Source organism: Dipodomys merriami, unplaced genomic scaffold (assembly GCF_024711535.1).
Source record: "Dipodomys merriami isolate MVZ:Mamm:240054 unplaced genomic scaffold, mDipMer1.0.p SCAF_1, whole genome shotgun sequence".
Lineage (NCBI taxonomy): Eukaryota > Metazoa > Chordata > Mammalia > Rodentia > Heteromyidae > Dipodomys > Dipodomys merriami.
The window spans coordinates 92,167,283-92,183,088 of NW_027202270.1; the positions used below are offsets into that span (position 1 = coordinate 92,167,283).

General features: G+C 46.2%; 3 protein-coding genes across 3 annotated transcripts; all 3 read right to left on the minus strand.

The window, feature by feature from the left end:
* Window positions 1–517: 517 nt before the first annotated feature.
* Window positions 518–8,528, minus strand: Chmp4a (charged multivesicular body protein 4A). The gene is made up of 6 exons (XM_070025876.1): window positions 8,451–8,528; window positions 2,215–2,364; window positions 1,951–2,128; window positions 1,496–1,610; window positions 1,187–1,322; window positions 518–825 (listed from the first exon to the last, which is right to left on the minus strand). Exons 1-6 carry the CDS (start codon window positions 8,479–8,481, stop codon window positions 767–769), a joined length of 669 nt encoding a protein of 222 aa, XP_069881977.1. The 5' UTR covers window positions 8,482–8,528; the 3' UTR covers window positions 518–766.
* Mdp1 (magnesium dependent phosphatase 1) lies at window positions 2,864–10,398 on the minus strand. The gene is made up of 8 exons (XM_070025865.1): window positions 10,267–10,398; window positions 10,103–10,163; window positions 9,921–10,031; window positions 9,487–9,594; window positions 9,302–9,387; window positions 8,999–9,159; window positions 8,451–8,598; window positions 2,864–3,087 (listed from the first exon to the last, which is right to left on the minus strand). Exons 1-6 carry the CDS (start codon window positions 10,301–10,303, stop codon window positions 9,068–9,070), a joined length of 495 nt encoding a protein of 164 aa, XP_069881966.1. The 5' UTR covers window positions 10,304–10,398; the 3' UTR covers window positions 2,864–3,087; window positions 8,451–8,598; window positions 8,999–9,067.
* A 1,708-nt stretch (window positions 10,399–12,106) lies between these two features.
* Nedd8 (NEDD8 ubiquitin like modifier) lies at window positions 12,107–15,720 on the minus strand. Its single transcript, XM_070025875.1, has 4 exons — window positions 15,395–15,720; window positions 14,442–14,489; window positions 14,201–14,283; window positions 12,107–12,456 (listed from the first exon to the last, which is right to left on the minus strand). The coding sequence occupies exons 1-4, from the start codon at window positions 15,410–15,412 to the stop codon at window positions 12,360–12,362; spliced, it is 246 nt and encodes an 81-aa protein (XP_069881976.1). The 5' UTR covers window positions 15,413–15,720; the 3' UTR covers window positions 12,107–12,359.
* Window positions 15,721–15,806: the final 86 nt, after the last annotated feature.

Below are 15,806 nucleotides of genomic sequence, written 5' to 3' on the forward strand. Positions count from 1 at the left end.
GCCAGGCCCTGGCTTCAAACTTAAGGACCCACCCCATCCCCCCCAAGAAATTATGGCATGGCTTGCAGGGAGGGGTGCTCAGATTAAAACCTGGTTTGGGGAAGCTTTAGTATCATGGTTGTGGTTTTATATCTTTGCATTGTCTAAATGTTCAAGCAGTGAGTGAAGCAAAGGCCTTAGTTGGTTAACTTCGACTATGGCTCAGCCTGTCTATAGTCCAAAGTGACAGCATTGTTCCTTCACAATTGAATATTTGGATTCCTATACTCCTAACATGTTTCTATACTTAATATTGTTCACTAAGTCTAGTAAATATTTGTGCGTGTTTGTGTGTATGGGTGTCTGCATGCGCATACCAGTACTGGGGCACAAAAAAATGTCTAGAACATAGATTAAGATATGGGAAATGCCCGTTTGTTTTGTTTCAACTTCCTTTCATTACTCTTATTGTCCACTACCTGAAACAAGGCTGTAAAAACCAGGGGAAATCTCAAATGTATATACAACAGTAAAGACATTGAGGATCCATCACCCAATTTTATTGGGAACAATTGTATCTGCTATTAAAGAGAAGGGAGCCAGGATTCCTTTTGCAGCAAGAAACTTCAGCCAAGGATGGGAGGAGCAATGGGCCCCTTTCTGACACAGGATCATACCACCACTTCAGCACGACCTCCCCAAAAAGCTATGCTCCTTTAGTTCAGCATTTGGCACTTAAGGAAAAGAGACTGATGAAGGCAGCAGTAGGAAGACAAGCCCAGACTCCTTAGGATACCCATTCAGCCAACTGTTTTAGTGCTGCTTCATCTTCATCCACTTTGGAAGCTTTGGGGGCAAGGATAACCAAAGAAAGAAAGAGAATGTTAAAGCCTCAGCCAACTTTCAGCCATCCCCTACTCTTGACACCCAGAGCCTGAACCTAAGTGTGGTCCTTCTGACTGTGGGGCTGCTGCTCATTCCCATAGCACCTTTGTCCAAATTAGAAAAAGGGGCCTCTTGCTCGTACCTGCAACCCCAAAGAAGGGTACATAGCTTATCAAGTAAAGCACAGGCTGAATTCTGGGTTTTAATTCCTACTCCCTTTTAGCCAAATGCCATTATGCACCAACTGTGCAACTGCAACAGCAGCCCTCTCTGCTGAAGAATAATCTGTCCCACCCTCAAGACAACAAACAGCCCTTGGTACCTGGCCCTGCAGGCAGATGTGTAGAAGGTACACTGGGCAGCTTGATTGAGGGTTCTTCCTCCTTGTTGTCCACGTTTAACAACTCCCGGGCTAATTCCTCCTGTTCCAGCTCCTCTAGCTCTTCCAACAATTCATCCTGGTATTGGACAACAAGCCAGTTCTCAACAAAGAAAGGAAGTTTGCACTTCTCCCAAACAGACCTTTTGAAGTTCCTTCCCATTTTTTTCTAACAGCCTATCTTGGGCTTGCTTCTGGAGAAAGCAGCCCCATGTTTTCTCCAACATTCCCTGGCCCCTTGTACCCAATCACCTCATCCACATCATCTCCAAAGCCCAGCGGTCGAGAAATGGCATCTGAGATCTGCTGAGCCACTTCTTGTTGTTCTGTGATGTCAGCCATCAGTTCATCTACCTTGTCAATGTCCCTGAGAACAAAATACAGAGCCAAGAAATCTGGTGGCAACCCCTTTTTAGACTTTCATCCCAGGAATGAAGCCCATGTGGACTTTAAGCCCATGGATGGGAAATGTAGAGGCAAGTCTGAGCTAAGAAATAGTAAGGAGCCACACTGGAGAGGACAGGTCGTACTTCCTTCCCTAAAGGCTCTTGAGGAAAGAGTGACCATTTTTTCTCCCAAGAATGCCCGAGCTGGAAAAAAGGACTTTTCTTTCAGGAAGAAAGAGGCATGCAAGGGGTGTTATAAATTTGGCAGCAAGGCACCCTTCTTAGTGCTTGAGTCTCCTTCTCCCTTCCCCCCATACCCACATGTCCTGGTAGGCTTTCTTCATGCCTCGAGCAGCAAGTTCCATGGTACGGAGCACTTCTGCATTGGTGGTGGCATTCTCAATGGCCTCACGCTGAAACTCCAGGGTGGATAATGTCCCATCAGTTTGTGCCAGCTGCTGTTCCAATCTCTTCTTTCTCCGCAAAGCCTGCAGGGCAGCTGACCCAGCCCATACCCTAAACATCAGAGTCAGAAGTACCTGCTTCCCACCTGGGCCCTCCTCAGCAGCTCCTTTCCCTTTTTACCTCTCTTATTCTTGGTTCCATGCTTCTTGGCTGTTTGTAGCTCCTGTTGAATCTTCTGCTCCAGAAACTCCTGCTTCTTGATCAGTATCTTCTCAGTCTCCTTCAGTTTCTGTATTGCTTCTTCTGGGGTTGGCTCCTTCTCCTTCTTCCCTGAAGATTGCAGTGGAGCAGGGCCATATTGTATGAAAGGTGAAATATCACCATCAATCACCGAGTGCACAGTACCAGCCAGGTACCTGAACTGTGCTACTGCTAATCGGCAAATGATATTCTACAATTAATGTACAATTTTACTCTAACATGAAAACAAACACAAAGATGTTTACTTTTTTTTTTTTTTCTCTAAAATCAGAACTAGTGCCTGGCTCATGCCTATAATCCTTGCTACTCAGGAGGATTGTGGTTCCAAGCCAGTCCAGGGGCATAAAGTCAATGAGACTTTTTTGTTGTTGTTGGGCTGGAACTCTGGGCCTGGATGCTGTCCCTGAGCTCTACATCTTTGAGCCACAGTGCCACTTTTGGTTTTCTAGTGCCGCGGACCGGGTTCTGTCGGGACGAGGGAGGATACCTAGGGGAGAAACCTGGAATAGGATGGGGAGATGGCAAACAGACAACTCACACACATTAGGAGTGGATGCTGAGTGCTGAGTGCGAGGATAACACACTTTAATGCAGAGGATAACAAACTTTTATAACAGAAGTCTTCATAAGAAAAGGGGCAAAAGGTTACACAATCTTGCTGCAAGGCTTCGTTCTTGGATGGTCATCAGCTGGTCGCCTGAAAGGGCAAAAGTTTACACAATCTTGCTGCAGGGCTTCATTCTTAGTGGTCACCAGCTGGTCGCCTGAAAGGCACTTGTTTCCGGCTTATCTCTAAGAAATATAATGGGTTTCGACGTTTGTCACTATCTCACCATTACCTTATTTCTATAGAGGCCTTAATTATCCCATAAGATTTTTCCTGTTCCTTCTTTAATAGTAAGGTCACGGAGGCCTAGATCTAGCAAGTCTCTTAGTAAATGAGAGTACCAGGAAGTTCTTTCTCCTAAGTAGTTATCTCTGCAATTGCCATACATTCCTTCTGTTCTAGCCGCGCCTACAGCTTCTTGTAAATTTCTTACAATTCCTTCTGCTGGAGTGACTTTGTGAAACCCCCAATACTTTTATATTTGCTTATGGCTTGTCTACTAGCCTCCATAAGAGGGGTTTCAGGGTAGCACTTAACTCTGGTGAGTTAGTCATATTTTTAAGACACTCATCAGATATTGGAGTCATCAACACTCTTAAGAAAGAGCTTTGAATAAGGGAACGTTGACAATGAGTAAGTACAATGAACAGCAGAAACAGTAAAAGATTGATAGGCACTCTTATGAGGAGAAGAAAGACAGAAACACATCTTTTCCCAGGGGTTTTTCCAGCCTTTTCCCAGGAGTAGGCCTCTTAGAAGCCCTATTCTCCGAGGTAGACTTCGGTGAAGTCCCAAAACTCAGAGATAGGTCTTGAAGCCCCTATCATGGTCTGATAGATGGTTTCCCATGCTAAGCAGACTCTACTGGGGTCGGCGTGGCATTTGCCACTTTTTTTTTTTTTTAAGATGTGCCAGGAAATTTCATCTCATATAGAGGAGATGGAGCGGAAGACTAGTTTGAAGAGGACTGGAAAGACAACAAGAATACATATAAGAATTAGTGTTATGACTCCAAATGTAACCAAATAGTGCCACCAATCTAAAGGGTTGACTTTTTAATCCTTTTTCTAAGTCTTCTGCTAACGAATTTATCTCTGCGGTTTCCAAATGAGCCTGACTAAGGGCTGAGATGTCTTTCTGTAGCTGTCCTATATCATGAGTTAAGCTATTGTCCTTCCAGATTCCTTGTAAATGCACTTTGGTAGCTTCCCAATCTAAGCTGTCATTATAAGGCAATGGGGTAACACAAACATACTTAAATGACTGATGACATCTAGTGGCCAGCTGGGTTTTAAGATTATTAACTTCAGTCCCTAACTTTAAAACTACTTCCTCCAAAACTTCTAGTTTGCTGTCTAATTTTTGATCAATGATCTGCTGCTCTCTTAATGCTAGAGAAACATTCTTATTTAACTCATTAACAAAATGTGCCGAGTGCACTTGTTGTACTAGCGCAGTGGTGGATACAGCAAGCGAAGTTACTAATGCTATAAGGGAAGCAATTCCAAAAATCAATGCTGCAACAAATCTTTTTGGTCGTATTACTTCATACAAAACACGAAGTGTTTGCAAAGCAGAATTATCAAACCAAGGATCATCATGTAAATTCACAGGAAGCATGACATATTCAGGTCTTTTTACAATAATTACTACTGAAAATTCTTTATCTAAGGAAGCATCAACACAGTTGGTCAGTCGACAAGAGTAACATTGAATTAAAAAGGAATTTCCTATATGTGTAATGTTAATCCTCTTTTCACTTCCAATTAAAGCTGCATACGGATAAGACAAACAAGCTCTCAATGCAATTGTCTACCTCAGAGATAGGTCTCGAAGCCCCTATCATGGTCTGATAGATGGTTTCCCATGCTAAGCAGACTCTACTGGGGTCGGTGTGGCATTCTAGTGGTTAACTGAAGAGTCTCATGGATTTTCCTGCCTGGGCTGGCTTTGAACAGTGATCCTCAGATCTTAGCCTCCTGAGTAGCTAGGATTATAGGCACAAGCCACTGGTGCCCCAGCCCATGAGACTCTTATCGCCAATTAACCCACCAAAAAAAAGCTGGAAGTGAAGCTGTGGCTCAAGTAGTACAGTCCTAGTCTTGAGCAAAATGAAGGTCAGTGACAATACCCAAGCCCTGAGCTCAAGCTCTAGGACTGGCACAAAAAATAAAATTGTAACTAGTAAAAGTTAAGCCATAATAAAAATGTGGCAAGCCAGGTACCAATTGGTCAAGCCTATAATCTTAGCTACTGAGGAGGCAGAGATAGCACGGGTGGCAGTTTGAGGCCAGCCTAGGTGAAAAATTCATGAGACCCCTTCCTCAACCAAGAACTGGGCACAGTAGTTACTGCCATATTGGATCTAAGAAAGGCCAAGATTGGGAGGATAACATTTTCTTACCTAAGCACAAAGTTGATGAGACCCAAGCTCAACAGAAAAAAAGCATGGAGGGCTGGGAAGGTGGCTTAGTGGTAGAGCGCTTGCTTTGCATGCATGAGGCCCTGGGTTCAATTCCTTAGCACCACATAAGCAGAAAAAAAAAAGCCGCAAGTGGCGCTGTGGCTCGTGGTAGAGCGCTAGCCTTGAGCTGAATAGCTGAGGGACAGCGTCCAGGCCCAGAGTTCAGGCCCATGACCAGGCCCCTTTCCCCCCCCCAAAAAAGCATGGAGGTGTACGCCAGTTATGGTGGAAAGCATGTACAGGAGGATCAAACTCAAGGCTGGCCAGAGCAAAAAGCTAGACCCTATCACCAAAATAACACGAGGAAAACGGGCTTTATAGCGATTCAAGGAGTAGAACACCTGCCTTTAATCATGAAGCCCTGATTAGCAATCTGACTTCCTACAGCCAATATTTTTTTTGGGGGGGGGGGAGGGCAGTCATGGGGCTTGACCTCAGAGCCTGGGTGCTGTCATTGAGCTTTCCTCAAGGCTAATGATCTATCACTTTAAGCCACAGCTCCACTTCTGGTAAGAGTTTCACATATTTTGTTGCCTGGGCTGGCTTTGATCCCTACATCTCAGCCTTCTAAGTTGTTGCGATTACAGGCATGAGCCGCCACCAGCGCTTGGCATAAAGTTCTGTCTTTTTTCCTTTCAGTATTGGGGAATGAACTTAAGGCCTCACACTTGCGAGGCAAATGCTCCATCACTGGAGCTATGCCTCCAGCCCTTTCCAAAGCCAGTATTATTTTTCCTATCAAAGCTGCCTTTCAAGTCATTTCCAGGACATTTTACAATTTGTGTCCTAAAAGATGCTAGAAGTCCTTACTCCACATGATCAAACTAATAAAGTACAAAGTGTAAAAGAAAAAAGAGGCTTCAGTTTCTTTCTTTTTTCCTTTTTTTTTTCAGGAATTTTGCTATGTAGTTCAGGCTGGCCTTAAATTCATGATCCTCCTGCCTCACCCTGGAAGTGCTGGATGTGTATCACCATGCTAGGCCATTTTTTTAAGAGGACCTTATTAGCATGTATTTAGTTGTAGTTTAAAAGTTCCATTGTAACATATGTGTAACAATGTAAATAGGGATTTATGTAAACAATGTATCCTTATCAACTCCTTCCAACAAGGTTACTCTCCCCAACTCTTCTTTAAACAATTCCAGCCTGGTGCTGTTGGCTCACACCTGTAATCCTAGCTACTTGGGATGCTGAGATCTGAGGATTGCAGTTTAAAGACAACCTGGGCAGATAAATCTATGAGACTCCAATTAACCACCAAAAGGCCAGAAGTGAAGCTATGGGGCAAATGGTAGAGAGCTAGCCTTGAGTGAAAAAGCCAGGCAAGACTGCCAGGCATGAAATTCAATCCCAGTATGGAAACAAAAGTCCACAATTTCAATTGGTTTCACAACTTCAAACTACTTCCACCATATTTATCTCCATTCACTCTATTGTTAGTCCCTCCTCCTACCACTGATGCTCCTGCCCTCCCCAATCCCAGGACAGGCCCTTTTTTTTTTTTTTTTTTTTGGTAGTCAGGCTTAAACTCAGGTCCTGGGCACTGTCCCTGAGCTCTTCAGCTCAAGGCTAGCACTCTACCATTTGAACCACAGCACCACTTCTGGTTTTCTGGTGATTAATTGGAGATTGTCTCTCGGACTTTCCTGCCCAAGCTGGCTTTGAACCATGATCCTCAGATCTCAGCCTTCTGAGTGGTTAGGATTACAGGAGTGAGCCACTGGCACCCGGCTGTCAGGCCATCTTATATGCTGTTTTTTTTTTTAGTTGTTATTTTCTGCCAGTTCTGGGGCTTGAACTCAGGGTCTGGGCACTATACTTGAGCTTCTTTTGCTTAAGGCTAGCACTCTACCACTTGAGCCACAGCACCACTTCCAGCTTTTTTATGTGTACTGAGGAATGTACTGAGGAATCCAACCCAGGGCTTCATGCATGTTAGGAAAGCATTCTCCCATTAAGCCACAGTCCTGGTCTTTATGTACTGTTTTTAGCATCCTGGGGTTTTAACTCCAGGTCTGAATTCTACCCCTGAAACACACATCCAGCCACAATTTCTACATTTCTAATTGTACCCCCCCTTTTTTTTGTTTTTTCTTGTTTTTTTTGGGGGGGCAGTGCTGGGGCTTGAAATCAGGGCCTAGGTGCTGTCTCAGTTTTTTTTGTTCACGGGTGGCTCGACAGTGCTCTACCACTTGAGCCATAACTCCACTTCTGGCCTTTTCTTTTCCTTTTTGGTGGTCAATTGGAGATAAGATTCTCATGAACTTTCCTATCTATGCTGACTTTCAATCACCATCCTCAAATCTCAGCCCTCTTGAGTAGCTATGATTACAAGCATGAGCCGCTGGTACCCAGACCTGCCACTTTACAACACGAAATCTGAGGACTTTTACTTACTTAAAAACCCTTCATACTTTCCATTGCTTATAGCATAAAACCTAACACTTTGGGGGAGTCACAAAAGCTCCTTTATGTTATCTCATTTTTCTCTCCCTCTTGGTAATATTCCCCCACTTCCGCCCTCCCCCAATCTCTCTTCAGCCACAACTCCTATTTTCCACAAATACACTGTAGTTTTTTTTGAAGGCTGTAACTGCTTCTTGGAGTTGCTCATTCATTGCTCCACCGGCAAACTACTAAGCCTCTGGCACACCATAATATAGCCAGAGTCTACTTATGTGCGGTCCTAATTTTCCTGCTTTTGCTTTCCTTCCCCCACCAAAAAGGGCATGAAGAAGATTCTTTCTTCACTTGAGATCCCTCTTGCCAACCACAAGGTAAACACAAACACCCATGTTTTGGAAAAGGACTGGGTGAGGTCTCCTGGTAACTAGACCCCCAAGCCTGTGCAGTGGAACGAGCACGGATGCCGCACGGTCCCCTGGCAAGCCCCCCTCGGACCTCGGGTTCCAGGCAGGTCGGGGCAAGGCGCCCAGCCCAAGCGGGCCTCAAGGCGCTGACGCTGTGCAAGGCTCCGCCATGGGCCAGGGCTTTCAAGGCAGCCTGTGGCCTGGGTCTCTCTCCCTTGCTGACTACTGCGATCTCCCCGTCCCCGCTCAGAAGCGCAGTCTTGCCCAGGCTCACCCCTCCCGAAGAGTCGGCCGAGTCCACTCATCGCGACCTCGCCTCTCCCGCCTCGGCCCCACGGCGTGCTCCACACTTCCGCTTTGCTCCCGAGAGGGTGGATCTCATCACTTGGAGACAAGTCTCGACCAATCCCTCCTTAGGATACCTAGGTAACATCATCAAGCAGCGCAAATAAGAGCTCGGCTCAGTCACGTGATCTGCTATTAGCTCAATCTTAGGAGCATTTCTTAAAGCAACCGCTTCATTGCTGCCTAAAAAGGCAGTACCCAACACCCAAACAGTAATTGTTCCCGGAAAAGATATGTGCAACGTGATGGCAGCCCATTATATAGCGCAGTGGCATAGTTTTTCATGTCCTTTACAGGGTAGATCGATTCTAACATGAGGAGATCACATCTTGTGGAGGCCACAAGTTTATATAGTAGTTTAATGTCTTCCACTTGGGTCTGGGCACCCCAGTTCACACACGAGAGAAAGAGAAACAATCCACTCTGGATAAAATTCCATCTCACACACAGATCCACTTTAATAAATTACAAGTGCACCTGAAAACGCTTCCTTGATTTTCCTTCAGTTTTAGGCCTCAAATGAGGCTTCATCCACAGGGCTGAAACTCAAGGCCCCACCTGAGCCTTTGCAAACATCTCTAACCCTTGAGTTAGGGTTTGAAGACTCATTCCATTCTGGATATGAATGCAGGTGACACCTAGAAGAAAAAGAAATCACATTTTGTCAGGTTTCCAGGGCTTCTCGTGATTACCCTCTCCTTTTGGGTGTATCAAAGCACAGGACTAAGCCCTCCTAAGAAGCCTTCTCATTCTCCAATGACTACCCTCACCACTCAGTACCAAGTTGGCTGACATCTACAATATTCCGCTTCTCATCATCAAAGAAGATCATCTGGGAGAAAGGAACTCCGGTCTTCTGCTGTAACCTGAGCAAGACAGGACATGAAATAGCCCAGCTAGTGTCTTGGTTTGCCCAGCCTCTCTGAAACTCTTCCTCCCAGCCCCCCACCTTTATCTCTGCCTACCTCTCAAAGTGTGTGACCTTGCTGCCTGGATAGATTTCACGCTGCACAAAGTATCTGGTAAGGTTAAAGAGCTCCAGTAGCTGGTTGGCTCCTTGTATCTCACCTGTCCTGCAAAAAGGTGTAAGAAAGGGAATTAGGGCAACTAAGGGCCAAGACTATAAACACAGTTATTTAACTGGGGGATGGATGGGAGAGGGATCAATTTGCTGTTTTTCCAGGATGGATAGGCATCCTCAACCTTTATTCAACTCCGTAGCCTCAGCCTCAATAGAGGTAATATTTAGTAACTAAAAGGCACAAGAGTGGGGACAATTAGGAAAAACATTCAAGTATTTGCAGCTGCACTTCCTAAACTTTTGTACCCAAGAGGTTACATGAAAAATGTCAGGCACATGTCCTTTAGTATTAGCTGGATTGCTGTCAATCGTTCTTACCGTGAGGCGGCCGCGACGGGCACCCCAAGACCTTGCAACCGGTCCAGGACTTCGGTTACCTCCGGGTACAATCGGATGTTCTGGCCTCGCCTGTCTCGTACAGTTCCATCACTGGAGAGGAGCAAGAGACCATTCAGCTCCAGCAGGGTCCCTTCTGGCCCTAGGCCTCCCTATTGGCTCACCTGCTTTTGTGGAACGGGGGGTCCACGTGCGTGTCAACCCAGAAGGGCCAGAGCGTGTAATCTGCGAGAGGAAGGAGGAAGTTCCAGTCTTGTGTCCCAGGGGCTCAGTTGCCGTTAGGAGTGGAAAAGAACGCCCCGTGAAACTCCCCTTACCCATTCCTCACCCAGATCGAAGACGGCGAGCTTCGGGAGCCGCGACATGACCGGCCCCCACGTGCCGCGCGGAGCTGGAGCTTTCTCCTGAGCCTGAGAGCCCGGCCACGCCACAGTGGTTGCCGGCTTGCCAGGCGCCTAGAGCGTCGCCACTCCGGGCTCCAGGCAATTACACAGGAGCGCCATCTACTGTTGCACTGGGGAAAGGCCTGCATCAAGATAACCTACGCGTCTGACGTGCAACACGACAGGCGCTCCAAAGCACTGGCCACAAGCATCAACCCTTCTCCACAACACTAGCTTGCCAGTTTCCATTACAGAAGCCCAGAAAAGCCTGGCTTCTTCTAGAACTGGTCTCATTTTAGCTTGAGATGTAGATGATCCAATCAATTTTTCACTCCTCAATACAGCTTTTCTCCATCAGCCTCTTTTTTTTTTAGGGGGGGAGGAGGGCGGTCGTGGGGCCTGAACTCTGGGCCTGGGCGCTGTCCCTCAGCTCTTTAGCTCAAGGCTAGCGCTCTACCACTTGAGCCACAGCGCCACTTCCGGCTTTTTTCTTTTTGCTTATGTGGTGCTGAGGAATCGAACCCAGGGCCTTATGCATGCAAGGCAAGCGCTCTACCACTGAGCTACCTTCCCAGCCTCTATCAGCCTCTTATGGTGTAGAACCCAGAGCCTTCAGCATTATTACAGCCATTAAAAATGTAGTATCTAAGCTGGATGCTGGTGGTTTACTCCTATAATCTTATTCAGGAGTTGAGATTTGAGAATGGTGGTTCAAAGCTAGTCAAGGTAGGAAAAGGACTTATCTCTAGCCGGCAAAAAGCCAGAAGTAGAGACAGGGTTCAGGGGATAAAAGGCCATCATTAGCAGATAAAGCTGAGAGCAAGAGTCCCAAATTTAAGCTCCAGTCTGGTAATAAAAATTTAAAAAACTGCAGCCCAGGCTGCACGTATTACCCTGCTAGGACAAGGATAAATAAAGACAACGTGCTTACAAACTCCTGAGGTTTCTCCAATCAGGCCCAGATGCCCAGCAGTCATAGTTGGAGAGGATTTATTCTGATTTATACCATACACATCAGTACTATGATGGCATATGTATAAAGGAGGATTACAGTGTTTGTGAATTTCTTAAAACATTCTTAGCATGGCTGATTTCCAGTTATCAACATGAGATTACATATTATGCAGTTGGGAAGAATGGCAGTGCCTTGCTTTTTTGTTGGTTGTGGGGTTTGAACTCAGCTTGGGCGCTGACCCTGTGCTTTTCAGCTCAAGGTGAGCACTCTATTGCTTGAGCCATAGTGCCACTTCCAGTTTTCTAGTGGCTTATTGGAGATGAGTCTCATACTTTTCTGCTCCAGCTGGCTTTGAACCGTGATCCTCAGATCTCAGCCTCCTGAGTAGCTAGGATTACAGGTGTGAGTAACTGGCGCTTGGTTAGTACCTAGCTCTTTTAAGCACGCAAGAATTGGCTTCAGGGGGCTGGGAAGGTGGCTCAGTGGTAGAGCGCTTGCCTTGCATGCATGAGGCCCTGGGTTCAATTCCTCAGCAACACATAAACAAAAAGTAAAAAGCCGGAAGGGGCACTATGGCTCAAGTGGTAGAGCGCTAGCCTTGAGCTGAAGAGCTGAGGGACAGCGCCCAGGCCCAGAGTTTAGGCCCCACGATGGACCCCCCCCCCAAAAAAAAAAAAGAATTGGCTTCAGCACAGAACTGAGAATAGTTAGGCTTTCCTGGAATCTGAGAATCTCTGTAACAGCACCAGTCCTCCCATTTTCCCACCCTTTAGCCTGATGTGGCTGGTTAGTATGAATTATTTTGATTTAATCTGGAGACAGAAGAACGATTCCAAGAGGCCAGGAAATATTTTATTGACAACCAGGGGCACAACCATTAGAGGGAAGCACACAGGATGACAAGCTAAATCCAATAGCCAGCAAAGGCCCTTTGAGCCAGAAATACTGCATCCTGGGGTCCTCACTTTCTCCCATCAGTAGACACACAAGACTGGGCATCAAGGGGAGGGGGCTCTGGTGTCCCAGAGAGTGATACCTCATTACCAATGACAGGGTAAGGAGGTGTAATGGTGGGAAGGCCCATCATTGTCCATGACCAACACCTCCTCTCAGAGCTAACACCAGGTGGAGGACTGAGCCACCTAAAATCTTGTAATCAGCAGCTGTCTTCTCATCATTCCTACAGGGGGGGAGAAAAAAGCATTAGAAATCTAGAAAAGACTTTTTTTTTTTCCGGTGCCCATCCTGGGTCTTGAACTCAAGACCTGGTGCTATCCCTGAGCTTTTGTGCTTAAGGCTAGCATTCTACCACATGAGCCACAGCTCTATTTCTAGACTCTTTTCTGGGTGGGTGTGGGGGGGGAATAGTTAATTAGAGAAAAGTCGTAGGGACTTTCCTACTCAGACTGGCTTTGAACCATAATCCTTAGGTCTCAGCCTCCTGAGGAGCTAGGATTACAAGGTGTGAGCCACCCAGAGCCTGGCTTAGAACAGATATTCTTGCTTGACAAGTGCTTTACCACTTAAACCATGCTCTCGGTCCTACAAAGACCATACTAAAGTACTGCTCTGTTCTACTCATGCTTCTTTTTTCCTTTTTGGTGCCAGTGCTGGGGTTTGAATTCAGAGCCTGGGTGCTGTCTCTGAGCTTTTGTACTCAAGAGTAGCACTCTACCACCTGAGCCACACCGGTACTTCTAGAAGAGACATTCTTTGTTTCTTTCTCTTTTTTTTTTTTGGTCAGTCATGGGGCTTGAACTCAGAGCCTAGGCACTGTTCCTGAGATCCTTTGCTCATGGCTAGCACCCTACCACTTGGAGCCACAGCACCACTTGCAATTTTCTGGTGGTTAATTGGAGATAAGAGTTTCATGATAACTTTTCAGCCTGGGCTGGCTTCGAACCTTGATCCTCAGATCTCAGCTTCCTGAGTAGCTAGGATTATAGGCATGAGCCACCAGTGCTTGACAGGACATTTTTTTTTTTTTTTGCCAGTCCTGGGGCTGGAACTCAGGGCCTGAGCATTGTCCCTGAGCTTCTTTTGCTCAAGGCTAGTTCTCTACCACTTAAGCCACAGTGCCACTTCTGGCTTTTTCTGTTTATGTGGTATTGAGGAATTGAACCCAGGGCTTCATGCATGCTAGGCAAGCATTCTACCACTAAGCCATATTCCCAGCCTAAACAGACATTCTTTTTTTTTTTTGTTCCGATCATGGGGCCTGAGCGCTGTCCCTCAGCTCTTCAGCTCAGGGCTAGCACTCTACCACTTGAGCCACAGCACCACTTCCAGCTTTTTTCTTTTTGCTTATGTGGTGCTGAGGAATCGAACCCAGGGCCTCATGCATGCAAGGCAAGCACTCTACCACTGAGCCACCTTCCCAGCCCAAAACAGACATTCTTAATCAGGGTTTCATACATCTCTCTGGAAGGTCTTGGATGAAAAAATACCCCATCTTAAAAAACCAAAACATAAAAACCCCAAATCTCTCATTGTAATATTTCTTTCAATTTTGAACACGGCAAAATTCTCCAGTTTTAACACTATCAATAACTTGTTAACAATAAAAACTAGATATTTTCATTCATATTACAGCTGTTTACAGGTTTCTTCAAAATACTTTAAAAGTTTGGCAGTTATGAGACCATCAATAGATCATATTTAATGCATTAGTTTTAAAAAGCACTTGAATTCATATACCAATATTTTGTTTTAAAGTTTCATAACTGTATTTCAGCATAACTTGTTTCCTTTGTGATTCTACGTATTTTATTCCATTCTTGAAAAAATCTTATTCTGAGAAGATTCTATGTTTCATTAAATTGCCAGAGTCCATGGCAAGCACACAAAAGAGGCAGGCCTGATCCATCTCCAACCTCCTCATCTTCACTAAGATTGCTATGTCCTCATTCTCCTTCCAAACTCACATCTGTTTGCCACTGTAGATCAGTCGCTGCTGTTGTGGGGGGATTCCCTCTTTTTCCTCCACACGCTCCTTGATTCGCTCCACCTTTAAAGGGAGAAATAGTCAGAGGTTGCTTAGAATCATAGCAATGGAAAGGGCAAAGACTGTGCAGTCAACATGAGAACAAAAGGACCAAGTTCATAACCATACCTAGTAAGGTACTAAGCAAGAAAATGTACAGGAAGAAATTGGGTATACATCACCTTGTCTGTGGGTTCAATGTCAATCTCAATCTCCTTTCCAGTCAGCGTCTGAAATAGGCAAATGTTTCATAAATCCTACAGTGCAAAATACATTTTTTCTAGGTAAAACATCCTTTTTTTGTCTGTAGGGACCTGCTGTCTTCTGAGAGAGGCAAATTCTCAGCAACACTGCTGTGGAGAATCAGAAGGCTTTGACAATACTTTTCACCAAACCATTTTAAACTGTGAACGTTCTGATAGGGCAAAATTCCTCAAAACACCTAAGTCTCCGAATTTCACAAGTCATCTCCTTCTAGCTGTCACTCTCATAATCAGCAGGAATATCCCCTCTTTTTTTGGGGGGGGTGTCCGGTCGTGGGGCCTGAACTCTGGGCCTGGGCACTGTCCCTCAGCTTTTCAGCGCAAGGCTAGCGCTCTACCACTTGAGCCACAGCGCCACTCCGGCTTTTTTGTTTTTGCTTATGTGGTGCTGAGGAATCGAACCCAGGGCCTCAGGCATGCAAGACAAGCGCTCTACCACTGAGCTACCTTCCCAGCCCCAAGGAACATCCCCTCTTGAAAGGCCCCCCAGTTACCCTTCTGCGATGCTAGGGAAGAAATCCAAGGCCTTGTGCATGGTAGACAAGTGCTCCACCACAAGAGTTACGCCCCCAGCCCCTACAGAGGTTCAAATACTGAGACTCCGGACAAAAGCAGTCCCGTCGTGGGGTAAGGCAGTACAGGCAAGAAGGCAAGAAGATAAACGACCCCGGAACGCTCCGGTGGGGCTAGCCCCAGCTCTCAAAAGCTCTCCAGGGTCCCCCTATTTCCCATCACGCCTCGCGCGGCGTCCGGAGGGCGTCAGCGACATCCAGGCTCGGGAAAGGCATGGTTTTCTTTCCCCGCTTTCTCTCCTAAGGCGCAGAGGGTTTCTCAGTACCACTGAGTCTTAGCAAGCTTGGAAATGCTCCCACCTTTACTTTAATTAGCATCTTCTTCCCAGGCTGGGGCTGCAAGTGGATAAATTGCTGCTTCTCCCGCTGCGGTGGCCGCTGCCCCTTCCCAGCACTCCGCCCACAAGAGTCACTTCTACTTCCGGGTCACTCTCTGGTTCCACCCTCCCGTCTTCCCATCGGGTTCTCGAAAGATTCAGAGATGACTCCTGGGTTTCCTTTTAGTGGTGTTGTAGATAAGAAAGAGACAGCCACTTCAGTCACAGCAGCGATGATGTCTCTAAGATTTTTGACCGTTTCCTAACGAGCCAAAGTTAGTGGAAAGCAAGTGGGGCGGAGAGGGGGATGTTTTTCCCGTCATGCTCGGCGGCATGCCGCCTCTGGCATCCTGGGAGTTGTAGTTCGCCGCCGCTGGGATTCAACGACAAATCTC